General features: G+C 51.6%; 8 protein-coding genes across 8 annotated transcripts; 3 read left to right on the forward strand and 5 right to left on the reverse strand.

The window, feature by feature from the left end:
- Window positions 1-954: 954 nt before the first annotated feature.
- N7533_004325 (E3 ubiquitin-protein ligase) lies at window positions 955-3,399 on the reverse strand (the record flags this gene model as incomplete). Its single annotated transcript, XM_057100975.1, has 1 exon — window positions 955-3,399. The coding sequence occupies one exon, from the start codon at window positions 3,397-3,399 to the stop codon at window positions 955-957; it is 2,445 nt and encodes an 814-aa protein (XP_056960605.1).
- Window positions 3,400-4,451: 1,052 nt separating this feature from the next.
- Window positions 4,452-7,284, reverse strand: mfp (putative peroxisomal multifunctional beta-oxidation protein (MFP); the record flags this gene model as incomplete). Its single annotated transcript, XM_057100976.1, has 3 exons — window positions 4,452-6,767; window positions 6,840-7,067; window positions 7,129-7,284. 3 exons carry the CDS (start codon window positions 7,282-7,284, stop codon window positions 4,452-4,454), a joined length of 2,700 nt encoding a protein of 899 aa, XP_056960606.1.
- A 705-nt stretch (window positions 7,285-7,989) lies between these two features.
- Window positions 7,990-9,288, forward strand: N7533_004327 (TDA10 family protein; the record flags this gene model as incomplete). The annotated part of the gene is made up of 5 exons (XM_057100977.1): window positions 7,990-8,145; window positions 8,313-8,818; window positions 8,883-8,906; window positions 8,964-9,079; window positions 9,134-9,288. 5 exons carry the CDS (start codon window positions 7,990-7,992, stop codon window positions 9,286-9,288), a joined length of 957 nt encoding a protein of 318 aa, XP_056960607.1.
- Window positions 9,289-9,858: 570 nt separating this feature from the next.
- N7533_004328 (ESCRT-II subunit protein SNF8) lies at window positions 9,859-10,802 on the reverse strand (the record flags this gene model as incomplete). The annotated part of the gene is made up of 2 exons (XM_057100978.1): window positions 9,859-10,171; window positions 10,234-10,802. The coding sequence occupies 2 exons, from the start codon at window positions 10,800-10,802 to the stop codon at window positions 9,859-9,861; spliced, it is 882 nt and encodes a 293-aa protein (XP_056960608.1).
- Window positions 10,803-11,021: 219 nt separating this feature from the next.
- On the forward strand, window positions 11,022-12,693 carry N7533_004329 (60S ribosomal protein uL30; the record flags this gene model as incomplete). Its single annotated transcript, XM_057100979.1, has 4 exons — window positions 11,022-11,038; window positions 11,683-11,794; window positions 12,008-12,174; window positions 12,234-12,693. The coding sequence occupies 4 exons, from the start codon at window positions 11,022-11,024 to the stop codon at window positions 12,691-12,693; spliced, it is 756 nt and encodes a 251-aa protein (XP_056960609.1).
- Window positions 12,694-14,110: 1,417 nt separating this feature from the next.
- On the forward strand, window positions 14,111-15,679 carry N7533_004330 (uncharacterized protein; the record flags this gene model as incomplete). Its single annotated transcript, XM_057100980.1, has 1 exon — window positions 14,111-15,679. One exon carries the CDS (start codon window positions 14,111-14,113, stop codon window positions 15,677-15,679), a length of 1,569 nt encoding a protein of 522 aa, XP_056960610.1.
- A 657-nt stretch (window positions 15,680-16,336) lies between these two features.
- Window positions 16,337-19,069, reverse strand: nip1 (translation initiation factor eIF3 core subunit c; the record flags this gene model as incomplete). Its single annotated transcript, XM_057100981.1, has 3 exons — window positions 16,337-16,641; window positions 16,685-18,610; window positions 18,727-19,069. 3 exons carry the CDS (start codon window positions 19,067-19,069, stop codon window positions 16,337-16,339), a joined length of 2,574 nt encoding a protein of 857 aa, XP_056960611.1.
- A 1,146-nt stretch (window positions 19,070-20,215) lies between these two features.
- On the reverse strand, window positions 20,216-23,357 carry N7533_004332 (putative protein kinase Yak1; the record flags this gene model as incomplete). The annotated part of the gene is given in 10 exon segments (XM_057100982.1): window positions 20,216-20,530; window positions 20,574-21,004; window positions 21,058-21,416; window positions 21,472-21,591; window positions 21,659-21,918; window positions 21,979-22,138; window positions 22,193-22,290; window positions 22,301-22,393; window positions 22,455-22,702; window positions 22,796-23,357. The coding sequence occupies 10 exon segments, from the start codon at window positions 23,355-23,357 to the stop codon at window positions 20,216-20,218; spliced, it is 2,646 nt and encodes an 881-aa protein (XP_056960612.1).
- Between the last annotated feature and the right edge of the window lie 1,778 nt (window positions 23,358-25,135).

A 25,135-nucleotide genomic window follows, 5' to 3' on the forward strand; every position in this document is an offset into this window, starting at 1 on the left:
ATGCAGTCATCTCGCCATGAGTAGGACATATCTGATGCCGGAACGCTGTGGTCGACAGGGACTCCCGACAGATCGAGTCTAGCGGACGCCACTCATCTTCATCAGGGGTCCCATCTAAGGGACGAGAACGACTGGGATAGCCATTAAATTGGGGTCCGTAGCCTTGGGGGCCGTTCTGATAGTCCACTTTCCCCAAAGGGATCCGTGAAGGATGAGTGGGGCGAGTTTGTCGAAGCCGTTCCCTGTTTGGGAAACTGCTCTAACTATAGCGATATAGTTGGGTTTGTTGAATAATATCAGTACCAATCCCACGGTAAATTAATGATGCATAGTAGTATTTCATCACATCCAGCTCAGCCTTGTGGTTGTTTATTCAAGTTGTCAGGCAGCCACACCGTTTATGAACCCAAGTTAAGTAAATCTTAACGATGGCAGGGTGGGCCCGACGTTGGACATTTTGCCGATGCGATACTACGGGGCATAAGCTTGTGTAGACCATTTTACGACTCCACGCCCGTGGACGTTGGCTCCTACGTCCGTAGCACTCCGTAGAGGTGATGACTTTTTAGTATTTGAACTAGTGTTCAGTCAGATATAGGAGGTCTATACAAGGTATTCTAGATGTCCGCATATAAAGCGATACGGATTCACGGTGTGTCGTGCAAAGAACGCTGGTATATCATTTCAATCTCATTTACTCGATCGTCATCATTAAGAGCAGAGATCAAATTATTAAAGAAAGTGAGGCTAAGCCTAGCACAAAATCACGAATTGTCATATCAGTCATCAGTCATCCGCGGTAAGATCCAAACGCCAACCAAGGGGGAAGACCACATCCTGGTCTGAAAAAGGAATGAGAATAAAAAGGGGTAGAAGAAGGGAGCATAGGAGAGTCTAGAACATGACCAGCAGCTAGAACAAAAAGCAGTAGGCTCTTTTTGTTCTCGAGGTCCATCATAACTCGTCAATAACAACAACCTGCTCAACAACCCAATCCACAAAAACCTGACACTCTAATTTCCACCTCCCATTCACCCACACATCCTTTAACCAATAACTCCACGGTTTTCCTGGGCCTAGGTCCCAGAGCGCATTATTCGACGATCGATTCGCGCCACCGGTACTTCCGTCCGCGCCGGCAGACAGGTCCTGGTTAACATTGCGGAGCCCCATGGCAGAGATGGAGGCACTAGCGTTAGTACCTTTAGCCGCCTCCGACTCCCCCTGACGAGAGAGCCATTCGCGTTCAGCTTTCTCGCCCGCATTCCGAGCAACCACCTCCTCATCTTCTGCCTGATAGAGGTCGCATTTACTACATTCCGTGCAGCGGGAGCCGGGGTTAATACGGAAATGCTCGCAGAAATGCTTATAGCCTTCCGGCTCTTCGAACTCGTCTTCGTCGGAGTTCCCGCCGCCGTCATCTTCTGCGGGCCCGTCGGCTGCGTCTTGGCGGACCTGAGGCTGTCGGGGTGCGGCACGGTTCATCGGTGCTGCGGGGCGTGCCGGGTGGATAGGAGGGCCTAGGGCTTTGCGACAGAGATAGCACATGGAATACCCACATACGCAGGTGAGTTTGTTACAGCCGGATGATTTGACGAAGGAGAGGCCACAGCGGGGGCAGGTTCGTTTTACTGCGGCGGTGCGGGCTGCTTCGACTGTTGCGCGGAGGTCAAGCAGGAGTGGTTCGTGGCAAATGTGTGGGTCTTGCCATGATTTTTGGCAGGCCATGCAACTGGTTTTCATGCAAGAGGGGTTGGCACAAGTGAATCTTTTGGGCCGTAGTTTGAGGCAGAGGTGTCGGATTGCGTTGTTGAAAATTGCCCTGGCGGAGGGCGGGTCCAAGAGGAGAAGAATTAGGAGAGTGGGTATAAGTAGAGGGATAAGGTCAAGAATAAGAAATATCATTAGAATGCTGGAGATAATACCTCCGTCTCGGCGAAAGCGCCAGCCGATACCACGCGAGGATGGGTGATACACCGGATCAGCTTCAGCGTAAGAACAGAATGGGCACCTGATGAGCTTCAGTTGCGATTTTAAAACAGCCTCAGACGCCAGCCGATCCTCGAACTTGCGGTACGTCTCCAGGCCAGCGGTGTCCAGCAGCACGGCCTGGCGAACGATTTGGGGCCGAAGGCATCCATCGCAGGAACCGGAAGACAAGGGCGCGATGCATTTCAAAGTGGCGTGTTCCAAATCGACAGATTTGCCCCAACCCTGACCAAAGAGGGCTTCAGATATTGTTCGCTGGATGCAATGATAGCAGATTATATGGGCGTCAGTCGAACAAGTCGAGACCTGTTCCCAGGTCACGTCGGCGAAGCAGCATTCGCATTCGTATAGCGCATCTGCGGCCTGGGCTTCCTTTTCATTGACATCAGAGGCGAATCGGAAATCGCTCAGCTCCTGCTCTTCCCGCCTTTTCCGAAGCACGGGAGCCACGAGTAACGCATACAACTCGCCGTCAAGCTCGATACTTCCAGTTTCTTTCAACCGGGGTGTCAGCTCCCCATCTGAACGCCGTTGCCATGAAAGAAGCGGATGCTCGTCTTTATCTTTCTTGCGCTTGAAGGAAGGGAAAATGCTATTGAAAGTAGCTCGCCAGGTCCGCCTCGCGAGATCCCGTAGTGTTGGTCGTGCCCGCACGTAACTGTAGTTCACCTCAGCCAGCACAGCGTCGATTGTACTCTTGCTAAGGCTACTGAACTCCTTCCCTAGAGCGTTGCGCACTGCAAGTTTGTATCCTTCAGATCGAAAGCGTTCCTCGGCCGGGACTAGAGTCTCCGCTCTCGCAGCGTTGTCTGTCAATACGGTAGCTCGATCGTCTTTCTTATCCCCGTCTTCTCCATCTCCATCTCGATTTCCATCGGGGAGATTCCAACGACCTGATACCCATTCTTTCTTATGCCGGAGTAATTGTTCCACGGAGACTTGTAGTCGGCTCTGGCCATCGAACCGTACCAACAACTCGCGGAAGACCTCGATTCTTACATCGGGGAATATCCGGGCAAGATGTTCGAGTGCAGCATTTAGCTCGTCCTGCTCTCTTTGTTGCTCCTCTATTTCCTCGGCGGATACCTGAATTGAGCGAGAGCGTGACGTGTTCCCAAATGGGTTATTTCTTAATGCTTCGAGAGTGATTGAAGGGTTGCTTGGCGATGTCGACGAGGAACCTGATAGGATAGAAGGTTTCCAGGAGCTGCGTTTTGTGGAGGAGGAGCTGGAGGAGGAGCCGGTTGCAGAAGCACGGCGTCGGGGTTGCGACTGTGGTATTGGTATTGGTTCTGGTTGTGTTTGCTGTTGCGGCTGTAGTTCGGGCGCGTTGCCGGCGGGGCGCGGGGGAGTGGCGGAGTTGGAGGATGAAGTTCTGGAGAAGCCGGGAACAGACAGCGAGAGCACCATAGTGAGGGATGCGATAGGGTGTCTGCTACATGGTCGGGATCCAGGGGAGTAGCAGGATTGAGAGTGGTGTGTTTGGAAGAATGAAGGGCCACAATACTCATAACTCCGGTTACATAAGGCGGGCACTATCATGAATATCACATGGAATGGTGTTGATTGGGTGGATCCAACATGGTACGGAGTATAGTGTAGGTTTATATAGACATAGATTCTTTAAAAGGTAAGTTATCTATGCTAGGGTATCTAGGTAGTAGTAAACAACTTTGAACCTTTAGGACGGCCTTAGGAACTCAAGAATGAATTCGATTATGAAGGGCATTCTGGGTATGAATTCTTCTATATAGCCTGCACGTTAGTAACGTAGTATACCGAGAGAAACTGACTCAGACCGAATCAGAGGGCCCTTGGCTACTAGTTGAAAGGTCCTGATTGCATTCTGCACGAGATCTATGAAGCTTCCTACTCTATATCTCCTAATATGCTGTCCAGGTATTGTTCGGACAGGTCTCCATAGCTTCCATCTCACCCCCTTCCACCTACACATCTCCTCTCCCATAGCACGAATATATCCATGCCTCACCACGTTCATTCCGAAAAGGTTGGTATACTATCTCCTGGCCGGTGGAGTTCTAGAGCGCCCCTTGCGCTGATGCCGCGTCGGCTGCAGCAGCGGTGCATCAGCTCACCATGGGCTGATGTCCCGAGAATAATTCCGATTACGAGAGAACGGTTGATGTTCATTTGAATGCGTAGAATGGAGCCAGTAGGTCCAGTACGGAGTAAGGCCATGTAGATCTACCGCTGCGGAGTACATACCCTACTATGGAGTGCGTACAGGGTTCCAAGGTTCCAATTTCAGAGATGTCTCATTGGTGGGAATAGATAAACAAAATAAGAGAACTTGAACAATCCAAATTTATGTACATACACAACTTGAAACCAAGAAGCCACACTCAGACTGGGACTTCTTTTTCATCCCAGCTCTCTTGTGTGCCAATGGCCAGGTCAATTCAAAGAGCAAAAACGCTTCATCCACAAAGATTGTCATTATTTTACAGCTTGGCCTTGGCGCCCTCGAGGAGCTCCGCACCAGCGCCGGAGATGGCGGGCTTGCCGGTCTCGACAACAGTGGCCTGGAAGAGCACGGTGTTGCCCTCCTTCCACATCTCAGTCTTGAGAGTCTGGCCGGGAAGCACGACACCGGCGAAGCGGACCTTGAGGTTCTTATAGGCACCGTACTTGGTGAAGACCTGCTTGGCCGCGACACCGAGCGAGCACAGACCGTGCAGAATGGGGGTCTTGAAGCCGCCGACCTTGCTGAACTCGGGGTCGATATGCAGAGGGTTGCGGTCGCCGTTCAGACGGTACAGAGCAGCCTGGTCCTCGGAGGTCTTCTCCTCGACAACGGCGTTGGGGGCACGCTGAGGGGCCTTGTAGGCTGCGGTGGCACCCTTGGGGCGGACGGCGGTGGGCTTGGGAGAGCCACCGAAGCCACCGCTACCACGGATGAAGACGGTTGACTCGTTGTAGAACAGATCCTCGCCAGTCTTGGCATCCTTGGTGGTGAAGCCAGCGACGACCAGGGCGGCGTTGCCCTTGTCAACGACGTCAATGAGCTTGGGGTAGGTCAGGGTGTTGGCGGTAGTGGGAATGGGGAACTTGCGGACCTCCATGTACTGCTCACCGTGGAGCAGCATCATGGGAGAGAAGTCCTTCACGATATCATCCATGTTCCATGGAGTCTGGGTGTTGAACCAGGGGACCACACCGTATGAGGGCAGAGCCTGGAAGTACTCGCTGTTCTCATACACCAGAGGCAGGTCAGTGCGCTTGGCACCCAGACTCAGGTTGTAAAGGATAACATCACGGTCGGTGTAGTCGAAGGCGGTGCCCTCGGTGGTGAGAGCCTTGGCCTTCTCGATGTTGGCCAGGGTCTCGTTCTCACCGCTGCCACCGGCGCGGTTGGACATGTTGGCCATGATCTTCTCGGTACCAGCAGAAGCATCCTCGGGGTGGTCGGCACGGCCATCCTCGAAGTTGGTGATCTGAGGCCACTTGGCAAGGACCTCCTCGGGGGTGAGCTTGACGTCTACGGGGAAGCCGTGGCCGCCAGAGCGCTGCCAGCGGGTGCGGCCGAACCAACCGCTACCGCACTCGAACAGGCCCTTGGTGGAAGGCTCAGGAGCAGCATCAGAGCTCAGCAGAACAACCAGGGGAGCGACGTAGTCGGGCTTGAAAGCCTGGACCATCTCCTCGGGCATGATAGTGCGGGTCATGTTGGTACCGGCGTTGGGAGCAATGGTGTTGACCTTGATGTTGTACTTGGCACCCTCCATGGCGAGAGTGCGAGAGAGGCCCAGGATACCGAGCTTGGCAGCGGCGTAGTTGGCCTGGCCGAAGTTACCGTAGATACCGCTGGTACTGGCAGTGTTGACAACACGACCGTACTTCTGCTTGAGGAAGTAAGGCCAAGCGGCCTTGGTGACCTTGTAGGTACCACGCAGGTGAACGTTGACAACAGAGTTCCACAGGTTATCATCCATGTTGGTGAAGGCCTTGTCACGCAGGATACCGGCGTTGTTAACCAGGATATCAATGCGACCGAAGGCATCAATGGCGGACTTGACGACAGCGTCACCGTCCTCGCAGTTGGCCTTGTTGCCAATAGCCTGACCACCGGCCTTCTTGATCTCCTCGACGACAGTGTCGGGGTTGACAAGATCGTTCACAACAACGGAGGCACCGTACTTGGCGAACAGCAAGCAGTATGCGCGACCCAGACCAGCACCACCACCAGTAACGAGAGCAACACGGCCCTTGAAGTCGGGCTCCTGAGCCTTGGGGGCGGAAGACAACTTCAGGCCATCCTCGAGGTAGGCCATGAAGTCAGCGGGGCCAGAGGGGTACTCAGGCTTGGAGAAGTCGTTGACATCGTTCCACTTAGCGGCTAGAGCTCCGGGGGTGAGGGAGTCATCGGTCTTGAGCAAAGCACCCTTGGATCGCTCCCAGCGGAGCTTAGCAACGTGGCCGCCACCGACCTCGTAGATGCCACCGCTCTCGGAGGTGTTGGAGGAGTGAACCAGACGAGCAACAAGAGGAACAACCCAGTCGGGCTTGAGGTTGTCCAGAACATCAGGGGGCATCACCGTCGCGGTCATGCGGCTAGCAGCGATAGGGGCAATGACGTTGGCAATAATGTTGTACTTAGCACCCTCCTTGGCCAGAGTCTCGGTGAAACCGACCTGACCCAGCTTGGCAGCGGAGTAGTTGGCCTGGCCGAAGCTACCGAAGAGACCAGCAGCGGAGGCAGTGTTGATAACGCGACCAAACTTTTGTTTGCGGAAGTGAGGCCAAGCAGCACGAGCGCACTATTGGGAGAATCAATATATCAGTACTGGCACTTGGAAGGAATCTTCTTTGGGTATCGGTAGGCTGCTTACCTTGTATGCGCCATATGTGTGAACGCGGTTGATGAGGTCCCAGTCCTCATCCTTCATGTTCTTGAAGCTGATATCACGGAGGATACCGGCATTGTTGAGGAGGATATCGATACGGCCGAAGTTCTTGACGGCAGTCTCAATAATGGCCTCGCCGTTCTCGACGCTGTCGTAGTTGGCAACCGCCTTACCGCCAGCGGCGCGGATCTCATCGACAACGACGTCTGCAGCCTTGAGGAAGTTAGCGGATGCCGGGAGACTCCAATATTGTTTTCTCAAGAAGTTCACATACCTTTGATGACTTGCCGTCGCCCTTGTGAGAACCACCGAGGTCGTTGACCACGACGTTAGCGCCCCTTGAGGCGAAGAAGAGGGCATATGCCTTTCCCAGGCCGCCACCGGCGCCGGTGACGACGACCACTTGGTTATCAAAGCGTAGATCGGACATGTTTGTGTATGATGAGAAGTCCGATTCAAACAGTTCTCAAAGAAAGCTCGAACTGAAGGAAGAGAGAAGAAGGGGAAGAGGGGAGTTTAAGGATGAGCTCGGTCAACCGAGAGCTGGGGGCAGCCAGACCTCGGCTCGTTTGCGTTGTAAGAAATGGGGGGAATTACCTTACATTACTTATATTACACGGTTGCTTCACATGCCGACTGCCGGCCACCACCACGGAGGTGTCCGCAATAGAGTATTCTAGTAATGAATAGGTAATTGCTACTTTTTTCTGTGCCGGACATTTCATACACTATTCATGACCCTTGACCCATCTCTCATCTCCCTCTTCGTCTACCATTTATGCCATTGTGTTCTGTTTTATCCATACCGAGTCCCGCTGACTCAGACATGTGACAGGCAACGTCATCGCCATGTGCTTGCAACACTACATCTATGCATGATTTAATCATCAAATAATATCTAGATCGGCTTTTTTGAGATTTTGGAAGTCTCCCAAGAATATTATGGATAGTAAAGTCGCCCATAGCTGGATTGTCTCGCCCGATAGGAGTAGTCTATACCGCAATACTTACCCCGCGACCCCAGATTCCGCCCGATCGGACAACTTGCCGGCCACCGTAGCCGATAGAATAAAACCAGCATCAGCCCGTCAACCCATAGAGCATTCCACCCCAAGGCATTGAACCACCCCACAAAATGCCGATAATAGACGACAAGTCACAGCACTGTATTCCCTTTCTGCTTGAGCGTCTTCGCGCCCACGCAGACCGTCATAAAAATAACCCCGATGCCGATACCCCACCATTCTTCCTAGGCCTCAATGGCGTGCAGGGCGCCGGCAAGACGGTGTTGGTACGTTGAACTCCGACCGGCCTATCTCTCTCTGATACCTCGGGACGGCTTGTCGGTCTACTTCCCACCCTACCCTGTCCCGAGCAATTATCTGTTCTCCATGCTATGCTCCATACTTCTCCTCGGCGCAGTGTCATGCGATCAATGCAACTAACCATGACCCGCAGGTATCAGCATTACAGGATACCCTCCGTGCCGAACCATACGCACTCTCCGTCGTGACCTGGTCTCTGGACGATATCTATCTAACCCACGCCGACCAAGTCGCGCTCGCACAAGCCCACCCAACAAATCCCCTCCTCCAACACCGCGGCCAGCCATCGACCCATGACCTAGCGCTCGGAGAGAAAGTCTTCGCATCGCTCGCTGCAGAGCTTCCAACCGCTATCCCGCAGTATGACAAGTCCGCCTTTGCAGGACAAGGGGACCGAGTGCCCGAGTCGCAGTGGGAAATCGTGAATGCCGAGGGGCAGCAGAAGATCAAGGTTGTTATCTTCGAGGGCTGGTGTGTTGGGTTCCGGCCGCGGGACGATGCTACTCTGCGCGCGCTGTGGGAGGATGCAGTGAGGCGAAAGGAGAGCGGTGATGAGTACCAAGGAAGGCTGGGTTATGTTCGGTTTGAGGATGTGAAGACTGTTAATGATTCGCTGAAGAGATACAACGCTTTGACTGAGTGAGTTTTATCGCCTTCCGGGAATTGCTAGATGGGGGTATAGTATGTGGCTGACTTTAAACAGCAAACTTGACGCCTTGATCCATATGTAAGTTGATGAGGATATCTCTTTGAGCAAGGCGATCGATACTAATCTCTTGACTAGCGATGCGCAGAATCCTCGATTCGTCTATGAATGGCGCCAGGAGCAGGAACGTGGTCTGCGTGCCACCAAGGGTACCGGTATGACTGAGGATCAGGTCAATCACTTTGTGGATGGCTGTTCGTATTATTTTCCCCACAACTTGCATGGAGACAATGGCTAATTAATAACAGACTACCCCTCCTACGAACTATTTACCGATACACTCCGCGAAGGTGTCTTCAAGCCTACTCGGGAAACATCGGCATCCGAATCCGAGTGGAAGGATCGACAACTCCGACTGGTGGTTGACCGGAACAGAAGAGTCCAGGAGGTGATTAAGATCTGATCTGCCATTGTGGTTCTAGACTATAGATGTTAGACGACTACTACTAAAGATTGGAGCTTTCCAGGTCGAAGATCCAACAATTAAATTACTATATTTAAACTACTATCGAATCAAGACTATAGATGCATTAGGTTAACTTGAAGGTCTAGGTATCACATGTAGGGCATGGGTATCGCTGATAATTTGGCACCGGCAAATGCTCGATTATGTCTTGAGGTCTGCTTTGCATTCGCTCGATCTGTAGTGCGCTGGTGCCTGTGTGATAGGCTGGATGGTATATGCACCAAGCCAACAGGCGGTGGCTCGATTCTCGTGTTCCCACATTCTTGCCTGTTTCAAACCCCAAGGTGAAGAGGAATGAGCTGGTTGAAAACGTGTTGTTTGGGTTATCGTAAATTTGTTTAGCTTTGGTATTGCCACGGCCAATGGGTAGCTAGTAGCGTGCTGGTCTAGTTGACCGGCAACCATTTTTGAACCTCCAGGGCTGGATTATACTCAGCATATACGGCGGAGGACTTGTGGTGGGGGTTGTAGTCGGAGGGCTTGGTCATCAGTTCAGTCGGAATCCTTTCATCCACTGTCATCCAAAAGGTTCTGCGGCGACCAGTACTCTTTCTCCGGTCCCTGGGCATCCACCCAAACAAGACCGTCCGCCACAAGGTCATCAATCACGGTTTGTGCGCGAGCCTTTTCCCACATGAGATTAAGTCGTAGCATCGACACGCTGACAAAGCCCAGAACTTGAATGGCTTCAAGTACCGTGGCCTGATCGGTATTCAACTCCTTCGGAATCGATCGAATATATTGTTTAGATCCGACACGGACGATAGAGAAGCCCGACGCCAAAGGCTCGAGGGATCGAACGGCCCGAAGAATATCATCTCTGTAGAAGGAGCGTAGCGTTAGAGACCCATATGGCGTAGTAAAAGAGAAGAGTGATCATACTCTGAGACCTCCAGCCCACTTCCAATTGCTTTCCCCTTACCTACCCGGTTCCGACATTCTTCAACGCCAATAAGTCCGCCATTCTCAGCTCGTGTTTCCCGACAGAGTTCCACAACTCTAACAGCAACTTCAAAATAGAAGTCATTCATATCCCCGCCCATGATCTGGGTCCAGAAGCTGCCTCCTTCTCCTAATCCTCGGCGAGTATTCTTGCCCTTAACATTGCTGGCGGCGAGTGGATCCACGCCTATCGTATTACACATGCGCGCGAATTCAGCGCGGAAAGTTGGGTTGGATTTGATTGTTGAACTATGCTCCAGGGCAAAGGTATGGAGCAACGATTGGAAGACCGAGAGCTGGGTTTGGAGGGAGGACAGATGGGTGGAACGAAGGTTGGCGCCATGGTTGGCATAGGATTGAGTTGCCTGGGTTCGATTGGCAAAGGCTCCAAGGCCAACGCCGCGACGAGACATACTAGTGATTAAATAGAAGTGTTGGTATTGTTGTTGCCGCAGGGTTGCGGAGACACGCGGGGGTCCTTCCTGCTGCAGCCCGGAGAATGAGGTCATCTGACCGGCGGCGACGGGTAGCCCTAATCACACGTGATAGAAAATGATAAGGGCAAGCATTTTCATATTAGGTTAGCTTCTTTGCTATGTACACTAGTCCGTATCTGGCTAGTGGAATCCACCCACACAAGCGAAATCGTATCTTTTCTTCGTTCGAGGGATTCGAACTTTTTCTTTCCGATCAACCTCGCCGACAGCCATCCTCCGACGACCTTCACAATGGCCCCCGTCACCACGTATGATGCCCTTCCTTATTGATTGACACAATCCTTCGAGATTGTGAGGTTGCCGGTATAGTCGTCCTTTTCTCGCTGCAGATGCTACGGTCATCGTTCCCGACGATGACTGCTGGGCACCAGCTCGATCCTTCCAACGCCCCCTTCCTGCTCGATTGATCCTTCGATTCGCCTGTGTGACTCCAAGCGAACAATCGACAGGGAAAGGGCCACGGAGTCTTGAGGTTGAAAGCTATGATGGCCTTCTCTTCCAAAACCATTGTTGTTCAGCTTTCGCAATCCCACACCATGATGCGGTAAAAGCAGTCATTGTGCATGGAGCGATTAGCGTCAACGCATAATTCCCGAACGTCTGTTTGGGGTATTGTCGGATGAAGGCGGACATGGAAAAAATTTTGTCGGGTGGTTGAAAATTTTCTGCGAACCTTGTTGCTGGAACATGCACATCAGTAGCGGGACTTCCTTTCAACTCCAAGCACCCACAGGATACCATAGCCCTCACTGATCAAAGACATTTCGTCGAGTTATGTTTTATCCTATTGCCTTCGGTTCGAGAATGTGGCGCTCTATGCTGCAGTTCTTACACTCGGCGAATTGTCTCAAGTCTTTGTTACTTGTGCGGACACTGTACTAACCTGCCCCAGCTCCGTCCCTACCCAGGACCATGTCCTCGTCCCCGAGACTCTCCTGAAGAAGCGCAAGAGCCAGGAGGCCGCTCGTGCTGAGCGTCGTGCTGAGGCCGAGGAGAAGAAGAAGGTCGGTTCCCTCCCATCTGCATCTTTTGCAGTTTTTCCTACACACCCCACCCTTCTCCAACTATCTGATGACAACACCAACCACGCGACTAGACCAAAAGGTCGATGCTGTCGCATGTCAACCATCTTTCGGGTCTGATCCTGTTGATGACACATACACTTTGTCTTATCACACGCTTTTTGGGAACCTCTTTACTGACTCAGTATCCCATAGGCCAACAAGGAGAAGCGTGGTGTTATCTTCAAGCGCGCTGAGTCCTACGTCAAGGAGTACCGTGACGCAGAGCGCGAGAAGATCCGCCTCGGCCGTGCTGCCCGCCAGGAGGGTAACTTCTTCGTTGAGGATGAGGCCAAGCTGGTCTTCGTTGTCCGTATCAAGGGGTATGTTCTGACTTCATACTTTTATCATATTCCAAAGCATCTAGCTAACCCACTCCTAGTATCAACAAGATCGCTCCCAAGCCCCGCAAGATCCTCCAGCTGCTCCGTCTGATCCAGATCAACAGCGGTACCTTCATCCGCCTGAGCAAGGCTACCCAGGAGATGCTGACCATTGTCAACCCCTACATTGCCTACGGTTACCCCAACCTGAAGTCCGTCCGTGAGCTTCTGTACAAGCGCGGTTACGGAAAGGTCGACAAGATGCGCATTCCCCTCACCGACAACCAGCTTATCGAGGAGAACCTCGGCAAGTACGGCATTGTCTGTATGGAGGATCTGATCCACGAGATCTACACCGTCGGCCCCAACTTCAAGCAGGCCAACAACTTCCTGTGGCCCTTCAAGCTGTCCAACCCCAACGGTGGTTTCCGCACTCGCAAGTTCAAGCACTACATCGAGGGTGGTGACACCGGTAACCGTGAGGAGAACATCAACGCTCTCATCCGCCAGATGAACTAGATTGTTTTCTCTTCGGTAATCGGGGGATTCGGTGTGCGTTGGGTCTAGAGCCCTGTCCTGAGGATGGGTTCCATGTCTCTTCGTCTCCAATAAAAATTTTACTTTTAACGACGTTATTGTCACGGGTTGTTTAAGCACACGGGCTGTGTTTTCTTTAGTCAATTAGCGATACGGTCTGGGATTTCCGGTAATTTAATGCTTCAGACAACCCGAATTGCCTTCTTGTTAGTAGCCATTGTAGCCATCGTAGTGGTGATGCTTGATCGAGTTTCATGCTGGACTCCACATCATAAAAATTCGATTCCCACCTGGGCAAGATTTCCGACACGAGGCATGATTGTGGGTCGTTGGTTGCCCGCGTGATCGAGCCTTGCCGCTTGCAATTCTTATTTTGCCAGTATTTTTCAATGTTGAGAGCCCATTGGCGTCCCTTCAGGTTTCCTGTTACTAGTACCTAGGTATTGCCAACTTGAAGCTCATACTATCCATAGTCCTGGCGTACTTGTAGTACCTACCTAGGTAGTAGCAACGAATTTGTGGCAAGCTTATCTAGGTAGAATATATTCTGGCGATCTCCAGGGCTGCCACTGGTGGATAGGTCACGGTGAACTTGAACTCCCAGAATGAACCACATACTACTAGGTACCCAGTCATATTACTAGCACTACTTGTAGTAAATTGCTGGAAAATAGAACATTGGAGTCTCATAGTTAATCTGGAGCAAGCCGACCTGGCCAGGGTTAGCGGGTGGCAACTTGAAGAAATGAGGCTCTAAAACGAGGCATGCATCAAGTCTACTCAGGCACACTAGCTAAATTCCAAGGTTATGGATTGGAGTACTATAGTCGTGTATCGAATATTCAATCGGCTAAATATCTAGGTATGTTGTTCACTGAATTTGACATTCAAACTCTGCTCACTTCAAGTTTCGGATCTTTTAAATCAAGTTGTCGGCCCCTTGCCTGTTAGTATTGTAGGCATGCGCCCCAGTGTACATATGCACAAAGTGAAGACCATCATCCAATGAGTACTTAGTGTATATGTACATACCTCGTATTCCGAAACTAACCCCAAATCTGAAGCCACAAGTAAGCCCTGATGGGGCTTAGCATATGTATGTATCTCCTAGCGCCCGCCGTCTGAGGCCAATTAAGCACACCTTGGGCAGCCCTGGGGGTTCCTATTTTAGAACCCCAGTGAGCTGAGCGAGCAAACTGCATGAAACACTAGTGAGCGCCAGCTCACCTGTGTATTGGATACTACGGCTACTAATTTCCATCATAATGGGACTTGCTGAAATCTATAAAATGGATCTACTAGGACTCTGAATCGACGTCCTTTCAGCCGTCGGTTCTCCGACCACAACGGACCTTATACTACATACTATGACAAGACCGCAGAAGCAACAGTCTACATCATGACGACCTTTTCCACCAATTGCACCCTGCCACCTAAAGACTATGTGACGTTTGTCAAATCGCCGAATACTCGCGGCACTCTGGACATCGTCTGGAGTTGTTTATCCGTTCTTTTGATCTGCACATGGTCAATCCTCCACTTAAATGTCCCAATCCAATCGAGCCCTCGAAATTGGAAACAGAAGTATACCCGTGCACTATATCGAACATTTTGGAAATGCTGTTGGATGATTGCGAATCTCTTATCGCCTGAATGGGCATTTGCGAAAGCTCTATGTGACTACCGCGCAGTATCAGCGGTGAAAACCGATTTCGACAACAGTCCAAAGAGGCAGGATGTTCCCTGGTCACGGTCCCATATTTATTTCGCAAATATGGGTGGGTTTGTTGTCAAGTTTGACGAAACAACCGCCGCCGCACCCCTCCAGCACTCGGACTCAGAGGTGCCAGTGGAAAACGATGATGCAAATGACCCCACGGGAATATATTATTCTCACCTCAATCAACGCCCACAAAGCCAATTTGAACTTGAACTTGCTCCGACTCGGAGTCACAGTCCGAGGAAAGATAGCGCATCACACCGCGAAGTGCAGGATAAGTTGAGATTATCGTTATTTCCGAGACTTTCGCGCTGGATTGGTCCGATCTGCTGGAAGGAAGATGAAACAAACTCGAGTTCAATGGTCCAGGCATTCCTTGAGTGCTCGCATATTGGCGATGATATTTATGGCCATTATTGCTATAGTGTGGAACAGCTCCAAGCTGACATCTGGGTGCTTGATGCTAAGCAACTACACCAAGCATGGGAGTATGGCATAATCGAGAAGCTTCCTGCAGTCACAGAGGACGACATATCCGACAAAAACAAGGGCGACTTTGTTGTTAAGATACTCGCCGTGGGCCAGATTGTGTGGTTTGTCATTCAACTTGGCGATCGTCTCTATTCAAAGCTCCCTGTCAGCCTGCTTGAAATTTTGTCATTCTCTTTCGCTGTATGTACAATTTTCACGTATGGGCTGCTGCTAGATAAACCAAAGAACGCTGAAAGCCCAATTGTCATATCCGCTACGCGCTACGCCAGTCCTTGGGAAATCACGAAAATTGCAGAGCTTGGCCCAACCTGCATCTATATGACCAGAAGATCACCATGGATTCCAAATCACAGCTTCCATGATTACGACAGGATCTCGACCGGAAAGATAGCAGGCTCGCTTGCCGGTGTGCTGTTCGGAGCAATTCACTGTGTCGCATGGAATTTCTCCTTCCCAAGCGAGATCGAGCGAATTCTATGGCACATAAGTGCTATCGTGACAGCGATCGCCTTCCCCTTGGGAGTTGGCTTGATTTTGTTGCCCTTGTATTTAGAGGATAAATTTGAACTTGAACACGACTGGCCAGATTGGGTAGGTTGGGCAGATTGGGCATTCAATTACTTGTTAATCTTAGTGGGCATTGTCTTCGTTATATCACGACTTTTCATCTGTGTTGAAGTCATTCGATCGTTGGCTTTCCTACCACAGGGAGCTTTTCAGGCGACTTGGACCCAGAACATCCCTCATATAGGATGAGAGTTTCCTACAATCATCAAATGATTTAATTCTATTTAAATCTCGATGATGCCCTACCAGCACGAGGCAGTCAAATCTCGTATTGTACATATAGACACCTACAGCAGGCGTCGGAGCAGTCCAAGTACTACTAGAGCATTTGAAAAAAAGTAGAAAGAATGATTACCATCATGCTATCTACCTAGTACTACCCTTTCTGGAGGCACGATGGCAGCATCGTCACCATACTACTACTAGTATTGTGACGGTGACTCGGACCACCCTGCAGCCATTGCCGTCCTAGCCTGTCCATCGAGATACCTAGGTAGACTGCATTAATTCAAGTTCAACCATACGATTTTGGTGATTTGAAGCATAAATACCTAGGTAGCTACATATGCTCTCTACGATACGTATTCTGTTTTAGGAACTAAGCAATGCTTTCTAACCATTTATTCATTTCATTTTGAATCATGACCAGACACGAGGGAAACTTAACTCGGTCTAGAAAACGGCATGAGAAAGAGACAAGAAAAACAACCATGACAAGAGATAAAAAAAGTGTGAAAAAGGGGGGCGAGGTGGGCGGGGGAGGATTCGGATAAAGAAGAAAAGTTGTTTAACAAAAAAATGTGAAAGGGCATGCCATTATATCAAAAAGAAAAACAAACTCCCTTTTTAAGCCTTGATCGCTCCACCCAATGCACCACCACCGAACTGCTGGCCACCAGGTCTCCGCTCGCCGCCAGGGAAACGGGCACCACCGCCACGGCCACCGCCGCGACCACCGCGACCACCGCCGCGACCGCCACGGGCTCCGGGGCCCTGCTCGCGCTGGAAGGCATTGGCCATACCCTGAGTGCGCTGCTCGAGAGTCTTCTCGTTGGACTCGAGCAGACCCATCGACTTGTCGGCGAGTGTGACGATCTGGGACTGGAGGCGGGAGAGCTCGACACCCTTGCGGAAGATGATGGCGTCGTTGACTTGGTCTCAGGGCAGCGCCCAGCTCCTCGTGCGAGATCATGCGGCTGATGATGGCGGTGATCTTCTTGATGGGCAGCTCGAACATGTCGGCCAGCGAGGAGATGGACAGGCTGTCGTAGAAGGGGGCGTAGGTGAAGAGGTAAGTGCGCAGACCCTCCTCTTGTGTCTGTGCGGACAGCATCTCCTTGATCTTCTCGGGCTGAGGCATCAGGTCCCAGATCTTAATGGAGGCGAGCATCTCGGCGGCCTTCTTCCAGTCGCCGGCGGCGAGGAACTTGGCGCTCATGATGACACCGTCACGGGTGTTCTCGGGAGGTCCGGTGAAGACCTGGCGCTCATTGTAGTCGAGCATACGGCGGAAGGTCTTGGAGATCATGCGGCGGCGGATCTCGGGAGCGGAGGATGTCTGCGCCATGAGGGGAACCTCGAGGAACATGCTGGAGGTCAGGTAGATACACTCAAGCAGCTCCAGGTTGATGTGCATGTGGAAGGGCAGCTGGCGCTGGCGCTCCAGACGCTCCTGCTCGGGGGAGACAGTAGAGTAACGCTGCATGATGATACCCTGGGCGAGAAGCTCCTTTTGACGGCCGCTACCGCAGATGTCACCAAGAGTGGTCTGGGCCTCGTAGATGAGACCGGCGCGGAAAGCGCACAGACCGATCTGAACAAGGGTGCGGTTGAAGAGGATCTGGGTGCTGACGTCGAAGTTGGAGATGTTCTCTGACAGATGGGACATGAGCATCAGGTCACGAGAGCGGTAGTATTTGTCGTGCAGGGCAAGGAAGTAAATTTGGCAGAGCATCGAGCGGGCACGGATAATGCCGTCGCTGTTCTGGAACAGGTAGTTGCAGAGAGTTTGGAGGAGGTTTTCGACATCGCCAGCCTGGGCGCGGGGGGTAATGGCGGAGTTGAGGGTCTCGGGAAGAGTCTTCCAGGCGGCCTCCTCGAGGATGGAGACCACTTGGGAGGGCTTGAAGTAGACGTGCTCCAGACGGCGAATGATCACACGGTTGACACTGTCCTGTCGTGAATCGTTCTTCTCCCCAGCGTTGAGGACCTCAAGGTAGAGTTGAGTACGGACATTGTTGTTGTACAGCTGCTGCTCGTCACTCAGGCGCTCGATGTACTCAGCAGTGTGGGGGTCGATCTGCTGCAGAGAGCGGGTAAGCTCGTCATCCAGACGCTCGATGTAGGAGACAATGCTGCCGGGAATGTGGAAAGTCTCGCCCTCAGCAAGCTGGGGTTGCTTCTCGTCATCCTCCCACTCATCGGCACCCTCGGTGACAATGAAGTTGCTGTTCTGCTCGAGGACGGACAGAAGAACACCAAACTCGGTGTTGGCGGCCTTCCACTGCTCGGGGCTCATGTAGTTAGCGGAGGCGGAGGTAAGGTCGAAACGGGTGGAGATAAGGGTCAGGTAAACACGGATGCGTTGGTAGGGGGTCGTAGAGACCTCCAGAAGCTTCTCCATGGTGCGGATCTGCTCCAGACGGTCGGTGTTCTTCTTTCCTCGAGACTCAACAATGGAGCGCAGGTGCTTGAGGATACTCTCAGGGGTGTACTGCAGGGTCTTTCCACCACGTCCGACAGTGGCGAATCCATCGTCGTCGCCAGCAGAAGCGGCGGCGGCGGCAGCAGCGAAGTTCTCGACCTTCTGGGAGGCAGTGGGCTTAGGCTTGGGCGCAGCGGCGGGGGCCTTCTCCTCGACCTCTTCGTCCATGTAGGTATCCTTGGCGGCACGGTACTTGTCGATCTGGGTGGCATAGTCCTTGTTGTTCTTCTTGATACGCTGCTTGATGGTGTTGAATCCCTTTTGGTTGCTGGCGTTCATCTTCTTGTTGGCGGACTTCTGCTTGGAGGCGGCCTCGTTGATGAAGTCCTCGAGGTCGGCAACGGCCTTGACGTAGAGCTTGGGGGTAGAACCGGACTGGGCGACCTTGACCATTTGGCGGTTCAGGCTGTCGAACTCTGTGATAATCTGTTGTCAGCGTCGACTTTCGTATGGCTTCACCGAGCCCCTGCGGGCACACTGCCGGTATTCCATCATCCAACACGGCATCCTTGATCTCTAGGATGACACTCACCGGTAGAGATGACGGCCCAGTCGTTAATCTTTTGCGCATTCTCGATCAATTTGATGGTGTTTTCGAGACCCTCCAGTCGCTTGTCCTTGGCACTCTTGACGAGGGTGACCTTCTCCTCCTCCTCCTCGCTCTCACTGTCGGAAGCATCCCTCAAGAAAGCGTTGGCACCCTTCTTGCCTCCCTCCTCGCCGGAGTCATCGGAATCGCTGCCGGAGTCATCTTCGTCTTCGCTGGACTCCTCCTCGCTGCTCTCCTCCTCAGAGCGCTCGTAGACATCCTCTTCCTCATCGGAGGAGCTGGACTCGCTGTCGCTACCACCGCGGTAGAAGAATCGTGACGACATCGTGTATTTGTTTGATTGCACGAAGGCTAAGGCAGATCCTTCTAAAAGTTGACTGGAGATGGCGGGCGAGAGCCACACACGAAAATTAAGCGAGGGGCTGACTAAACCTGATTGGGTTTAGCGCGGGAACTATGCCATGGGGACAAAGAATATCATTTTGATACACTTGAGTTTTAAGTCTTTCTTTCATTGGGATTTAGGGGTTTATTTTGTATAGAAAGTAGAGTTTAGAGAAAAGAAAGGCAAATATATGTATAACTGACATGTACCACCCACTACCAGGGAGGAGGAGAACATCGCGATGACCCGCCATACCTTACATGGCTCTCTCGAGTCATCTCAAGCAAACCACCACCACCACAAAAAGACAGATCCAGATTTACGAAGACAGACAACGGGAAATGAGATCGTTCTTTCATACTCCAGGCTATGCCGAAAGAAGAGGGAAAATCAGAAGATAAGAGCGTAACAACCATGTTCATCGTCGGCCGACAAGTAGAGAAACGTAAAAGGGAAAGAAGAACGAAAAAAAGGAAGGAAAAACAAGAATTACGCGAAACAGACACGTTAGACAAGCATTCCTCACATACAACAATAAACACAACAGAGAGAAAAAAAAAAGGTGACGGTAAAATCATATTCATGCATTGGGAAGAAATCGACCACTCTCGGGCCGCATCTGTTTACCGGCGGGGGAGCGACCGGGGAAAAAAAAGGGGAGTTGCGACACGACAGCTACGCTAGCCTTGTGTCGACTCTTTTGTCGATCTGTTTTCATTCTTGTCTCCATGAACACCATGAACACCATAGACCCGAAACTGGTCGGCCTCCGAAGGCCACTGCCAATCGACTACCATTGCCGTGACTCATGCCAAGGAGGGAAAGAATAGCAAGCAAAAGTACATCCATCGGCTAGTTACGGAGTGGGTCGATTAGGGGCAGTTCAGTTCAGATGGCAAGGGTGGGCGAATCCAGCGACCATCGGTTCCCAGTAATCAGCGATGTAACACAGGAATCAATGGCATAAACCTTCTGGAACAAGGCACACGCGCCAGGCGTAAGAGGCTCGACTATGGCGAGGAGATTATCAATAGTTCAATAGCAGATTCCGAGGCATCATACAAAGGATGCCTATGACGGTCCATCCTAGTGCCATTGGTTCTGACCCATGTAGCCTTCGTTCAGCACGCCGTCTTCAAGGGTACGAATGAAGTCTCGGTTTCGTTGATTGCCGTTACCACCTGTGCGGCTGCCACGGCGTCGTTGGTTGGCATTGTTTGGATCAATATACCCGTCTGGAGGCGGGGGATAGTATGCGGGGCTGGGTTGCAGTCGAATTGGGGCATTGGGATCCAAGTGGCTGGCCACCCGTTGGATTGTGGACGGAATGCCTCCGCCGTTGGGATCCATTGTTGACGCACGTTGGCGACCGGCTCGAGTGGTAGCTTGGGCCTGAAGGCTCTGGGATGGCGCGTAAATGTCCCTGCGGGGCCTGCTGGGGGACCTGGCCAGGAACCTGACCAGGGACCATGTTCATCTGGTAACCGTAGCCTGGTGGCTGCGTCGGGTAAGGTGGAGGAGGGGCTTGTTGCTGGTACATTCCATTGTACATGGCTGGGGGAGCTTGTTGTGGCTGCGCCGGTGCGTGGTACTGCTGATTCATCTGCATGTTGTATGCTGACTGCTGTGCCTGTGCGGCTTGGGCGGCTCTCTGCTTGCTAGTGGCCTCAGCCTGCTGCTGCTGCTGAACACCGGGCGCGACAGTCTTGTTGGGAGCCGAGTACTTCAAGTTCCCGGGAGGCATGAAAGGACCGGTGAACTTCTGCTGAGTGATGAACGGATGCAATTTCGCTTGTTGAGGCGACCATCGCTCGAGGGGGTTGATGGCTAGGAGGCCTCGCACAAAGTCAATGAACGCAATTCGATTGTTGAGTTCTGTCATGGTATTTAGCAATTGTTCGTGGAGTTGTACGCCGATGAATGCTTACCGCGTTCAACCTCAGCCGGCTTCATGTTCTTGCGCGGCATAGGGTAACTGCGAATGATCTCCTCCAGCGTTGAAGCATTGAAGTACTTCTTGCTGGGCTGTTCCTTCGTGTTGTGCTCTCGCGAGTATTGCTCAAGACTCTTCAGACGATGTGTCTTCCGGCCGTACTCATCATGTGTCTTTTCGAAAAACTCGCCGGATTGTTTGCCCATATCCAGCATCCACTGCTGGGGAAGTCCGAGCATTTCGACAATTCTGGTGACCTGATTGTATTCAGAAGATCCTGGGAAGAGAGGCAGTCCCAGGAAGAGCTCGACGACGATACAGCCAAGCGACCACATGTCAATTGCAGATGAGTACCTAGAAATGATATTAGTAATCGATTGTGACTGGAGATATAGTACTGGTCACATACGGCAAGCCAAGTAGGACTTCCGGCGAACGATAGAATCGTGATTGAATATACGTATAGACCGTTTGGCGCTCATCACATGCAGATCCGAAATCAATAACCTTGATAATGGGGCTCTCAAGACTAGATTGAAGTTTAACATGGTCAGTAAAGCAATTCCTCTCGCTTGTGGGAATCAATATCGACTGACTTCTTCAAGAGAATATTCTCCGGCTTCAGATCGCAATGGATTAGGTGAGCTTTATTCAAAAGGCTCAATGCATTCAGCAACTGCTGCGCAAAGACACGGACGAGTGTCGTGCTTAACCCCCGGAATTGATTTTGCTTGATGAGTTCGTAAAGGTTGACACTGAGCAGCTCAAATGCCAAGCAAAGATGCTGCCGGTGAATAAAGGTGTCTTTAAGTCGCAGGAGATGGTGGTCATCGTTCTTGTCATACTTGCTGTTGAGCTATTGGAGGGAGGAAACTGTCAGTGGGGTGTCACGGCAAGCGGGATCAAGGATGCTTACCAAGTCCAACACTGAGACTTCCATCATACTCTGATTGAAGTAGGCTGTCTTGTTCTTGATGACCTTGACTGCAACAACTTCTTGGGTCTTCAGGTTCTGACATTTGACCACCTGACCGAAAGTACCCTGACCAAGGACATCGAGAATGAGGTAACGGTTCCTGTGGAGAAGAGGTTAGATCGAGATACCTGCTTGGGGGATAGCTGCGACATACTTGTGACCAGCCTCTTCGCTACCTAGAATATCGTTCACATAGAGAATGTAGTCGCTATCCTCGTTATCATAGCCATCGTTTTTCACTCCCTTGCTCGGCTTGGTCAACACGCGTCGGGGGGTTCCTCGAGGACTCGTAGTTGAAGTTCGGGTTGCATATACGATAGGTTGACGGAAGGTGGGAGGTCAATGCTTGAAGTGGCTAGAAGACATATGGTGGTGAGCGCAATGGATTAGAACGAAATGGCTGGAGGGAAACTAACGCTGATGAAGCCACCCTCCGGGTTGGCGCGCCGATATGCGGGTTGGGCGTGAACCCGTGGCTGCAGCTCCTGCACTGATTTGATCTTTTGGAACTTCGGGACTGGACCACGACCTGGCACTTGCGATGGTAAGGAGCCAGATCGAGGGGACCGAGTCCCATGGCCAAATGGAGTACCCATGTGGGAGGATGCGGAGGGGGGGGTAATATTGATCCAGGCTGAGGTCGGTCGCTTGGAGCGGGGGAAGTCTAGGGGGCCGGTTGGCGGCTATGGACGTGGTGAGTTACGGTCCACGGGAAGGCGAGAGAACAGGGAAGCACTTGATTTTGGGGGGAACTCACATGGCGGCGACTGGTAACCTTGCGGCGGCGAGGAATAGTCGGGTGCCCGGGTCGGCGATCGTCGCGACTGACCATGAGCCGTTGGGGGGAAACCGTACGAGCCTTGGGCCTTTCCAGGACTGGTAGGATATGATGAGGTAGGCGACGACAGAGCATTCATTGGAGAGTATCGGCGAGCAGCCGACGATTCCTCAGCCTGGCCGAGGAATTGAGACGAGGGGCGGCTGTGATGGTTCGGTCGCGACGGATACTTGGCCCGATTGTATGGGTCCGCATCCTCCATGTTGGTGTCAGCGTCAGTGACATAATCTCTACTGCGTGGCGTCGCAGTGGGAGATGAAGCCATGGAGACAGGTTTAGAGTTGGGACCGGAAGATGGAGGCTTGGAGGTGGTGCCGGGAGTTTGAAAGGTCTCGTAGGTGTATCCGACGGGGGGCTGTGACGACTGCGGTGGCTGGCCGTACTTTGAGCCTAACTGCTGTGGATGAGACGCCAACCCGGTATTAAACTGCGCGGGGCGACCCATCAGGGGATCCTGGTATGGTTGCCACCCTTGATCCATCCTGACGATCAATTCAAGTAGATTCTCAAGTGGGAATGGTAGTAAAAAGAGGAGTAGACTGGGGGGAGGGGGGGGATAGGGTAATTGACCTCTGTCGTCGTTGTCGTCACTGGTTGCCGATGTCCACAGTGCGTGCGCCTTATTAGGTACACTTGCGATCGGGAGAACACACGGGGAAGGATCCAACTGCCAGACAGTTGAAGACGACAATACGAGAAGCGGCGCAACCCGTAGCGACGCAGGGGGGTCAACTAAAACCCGACCCGAGTCGAGAATAGAGGGGGGGAAGAGCGGTTAATTCGCGAGTATAGCGCACTGCATCATCAGGTGGGCAGGAGGTGGATAGCACAAGCAGGGCAAATCCGGGGTGAGACGAAGGGGGGCGCAGATGATATCAGCGCGGAAGGGGGTCAAGAGCAAGAAAAAATAGAAAGAAGTACACAGTATACGTCAAAAAAAAAGAACAGAGGAAGAATCCCACGAAAGATGGAGTAAACTTGAAGGGAGGGGGAGGATGGAAAGTGGAGAGGTCAGTCGTTCCCATCTTGTTGGAGTGTTGTGTTGCCCACTGCGGGCAACGATCGTCCCCTTTACACCCCAGCTTCAATTTGGATTTGATACATTCCTGCTCCTGCTCCTGCTCCTTTTGCTTTTTCTTTTTCTTTTTCCTATCAATTATATTCTTATTATTCTTCTTTCCTTTTCTCTTTCCATTGTATCCCACCAGTCCTCGTCCACGTCTCCATGTCTGCCCCCGTTGTCGCGTCATTGCATACCCAACCGCTAGGTTCGGCGTGAATGCCTAATTCTACCCCTGGATGGACTCGGCGACACGAGTCCGTCCAAATACTACTATTAAATGGCGTTTCCCTATTCTATTCAAGTGCAGTGGCACTAGACACTTGGTAGTTGCTGACAGACTAGAGAATGTACGAGGTCAAATGTGGGCGACTACAATTCGCTCTATTGATCTTGCCCTGCACTGACCTTCAATCACGAATAGTCGCGAACGAAAAGGAAGAAAGTATCTTATGACGCTCGTGTCCCTCCATGTTATCTTCAATTATTACATCACAGCCCTCATAGCGAGTCAATTTGACTGCTCGAAAGGTATTGATTGACCAATAGAATACCGTATCTGACACGACATGTATGTACTACATAGACATCTTTGGTGGCAATTAGCAACTCAGCCAAGTAGCTCAGACATCTTGCAATAACGAGAGATATTGTTCAACCAAGGTTGCCCCGTCTGCTAGCTTTCGCCATCACCCAGAGAATGATTACAAGCAGCTTCGATGTTGGGATACTACAAATAGCATGTGATATTTATGGCTTTGATGCTTACTGTATGCCCAGCCAGCCCAGGGAAACAAATCTCACAGCCAAAACACTGCTCATAGGTCTACAAAATGCAGTACAGCGGTGCTGCTGCGGGTCGATCTGAATTATCCCGGACCAGAACCAAATCAATGCAGATGCAGATAGAAAAGACTGGCCATGCCAAAAGTTAAGAATATCACATTTTCAGAGATTGGAGGAACCAAGAAAACCAAGGTTGTTCCTTTGATCCCAAAAAAGCCGACTTATCCTTTCTGGAGGTGACTTGTGGCATTCTTCCATTGGAATAGGATTCATGAGGTACATTGGGACCATCCTTCGCTCCATTAACTGAAACTACAATCATGAATTAAATAACAGAGGTAACAAATGAGAATGGATAGAGCTAGCTTTCTCAAAACTGTGCCATTTCGTGTATCTTTATCTTAAGTACTAGC

The sequence above is a fragment of the Penicillium manginii genome (genome assembly GCF_028828005.1).
Source record: "Penicillium manginii strain IBT 31320 chromosome Unknown utg000004l:1.0-7231830.0:1.0-7236170.0, whole genome shotgun sequence".
Lineage (NCBI taxonomy): Eukaryota > Fungi > Ascomycota > Eurotiomycetes > Eurotiales > Aspergillaceae > Penicillium > Penicillium manginii.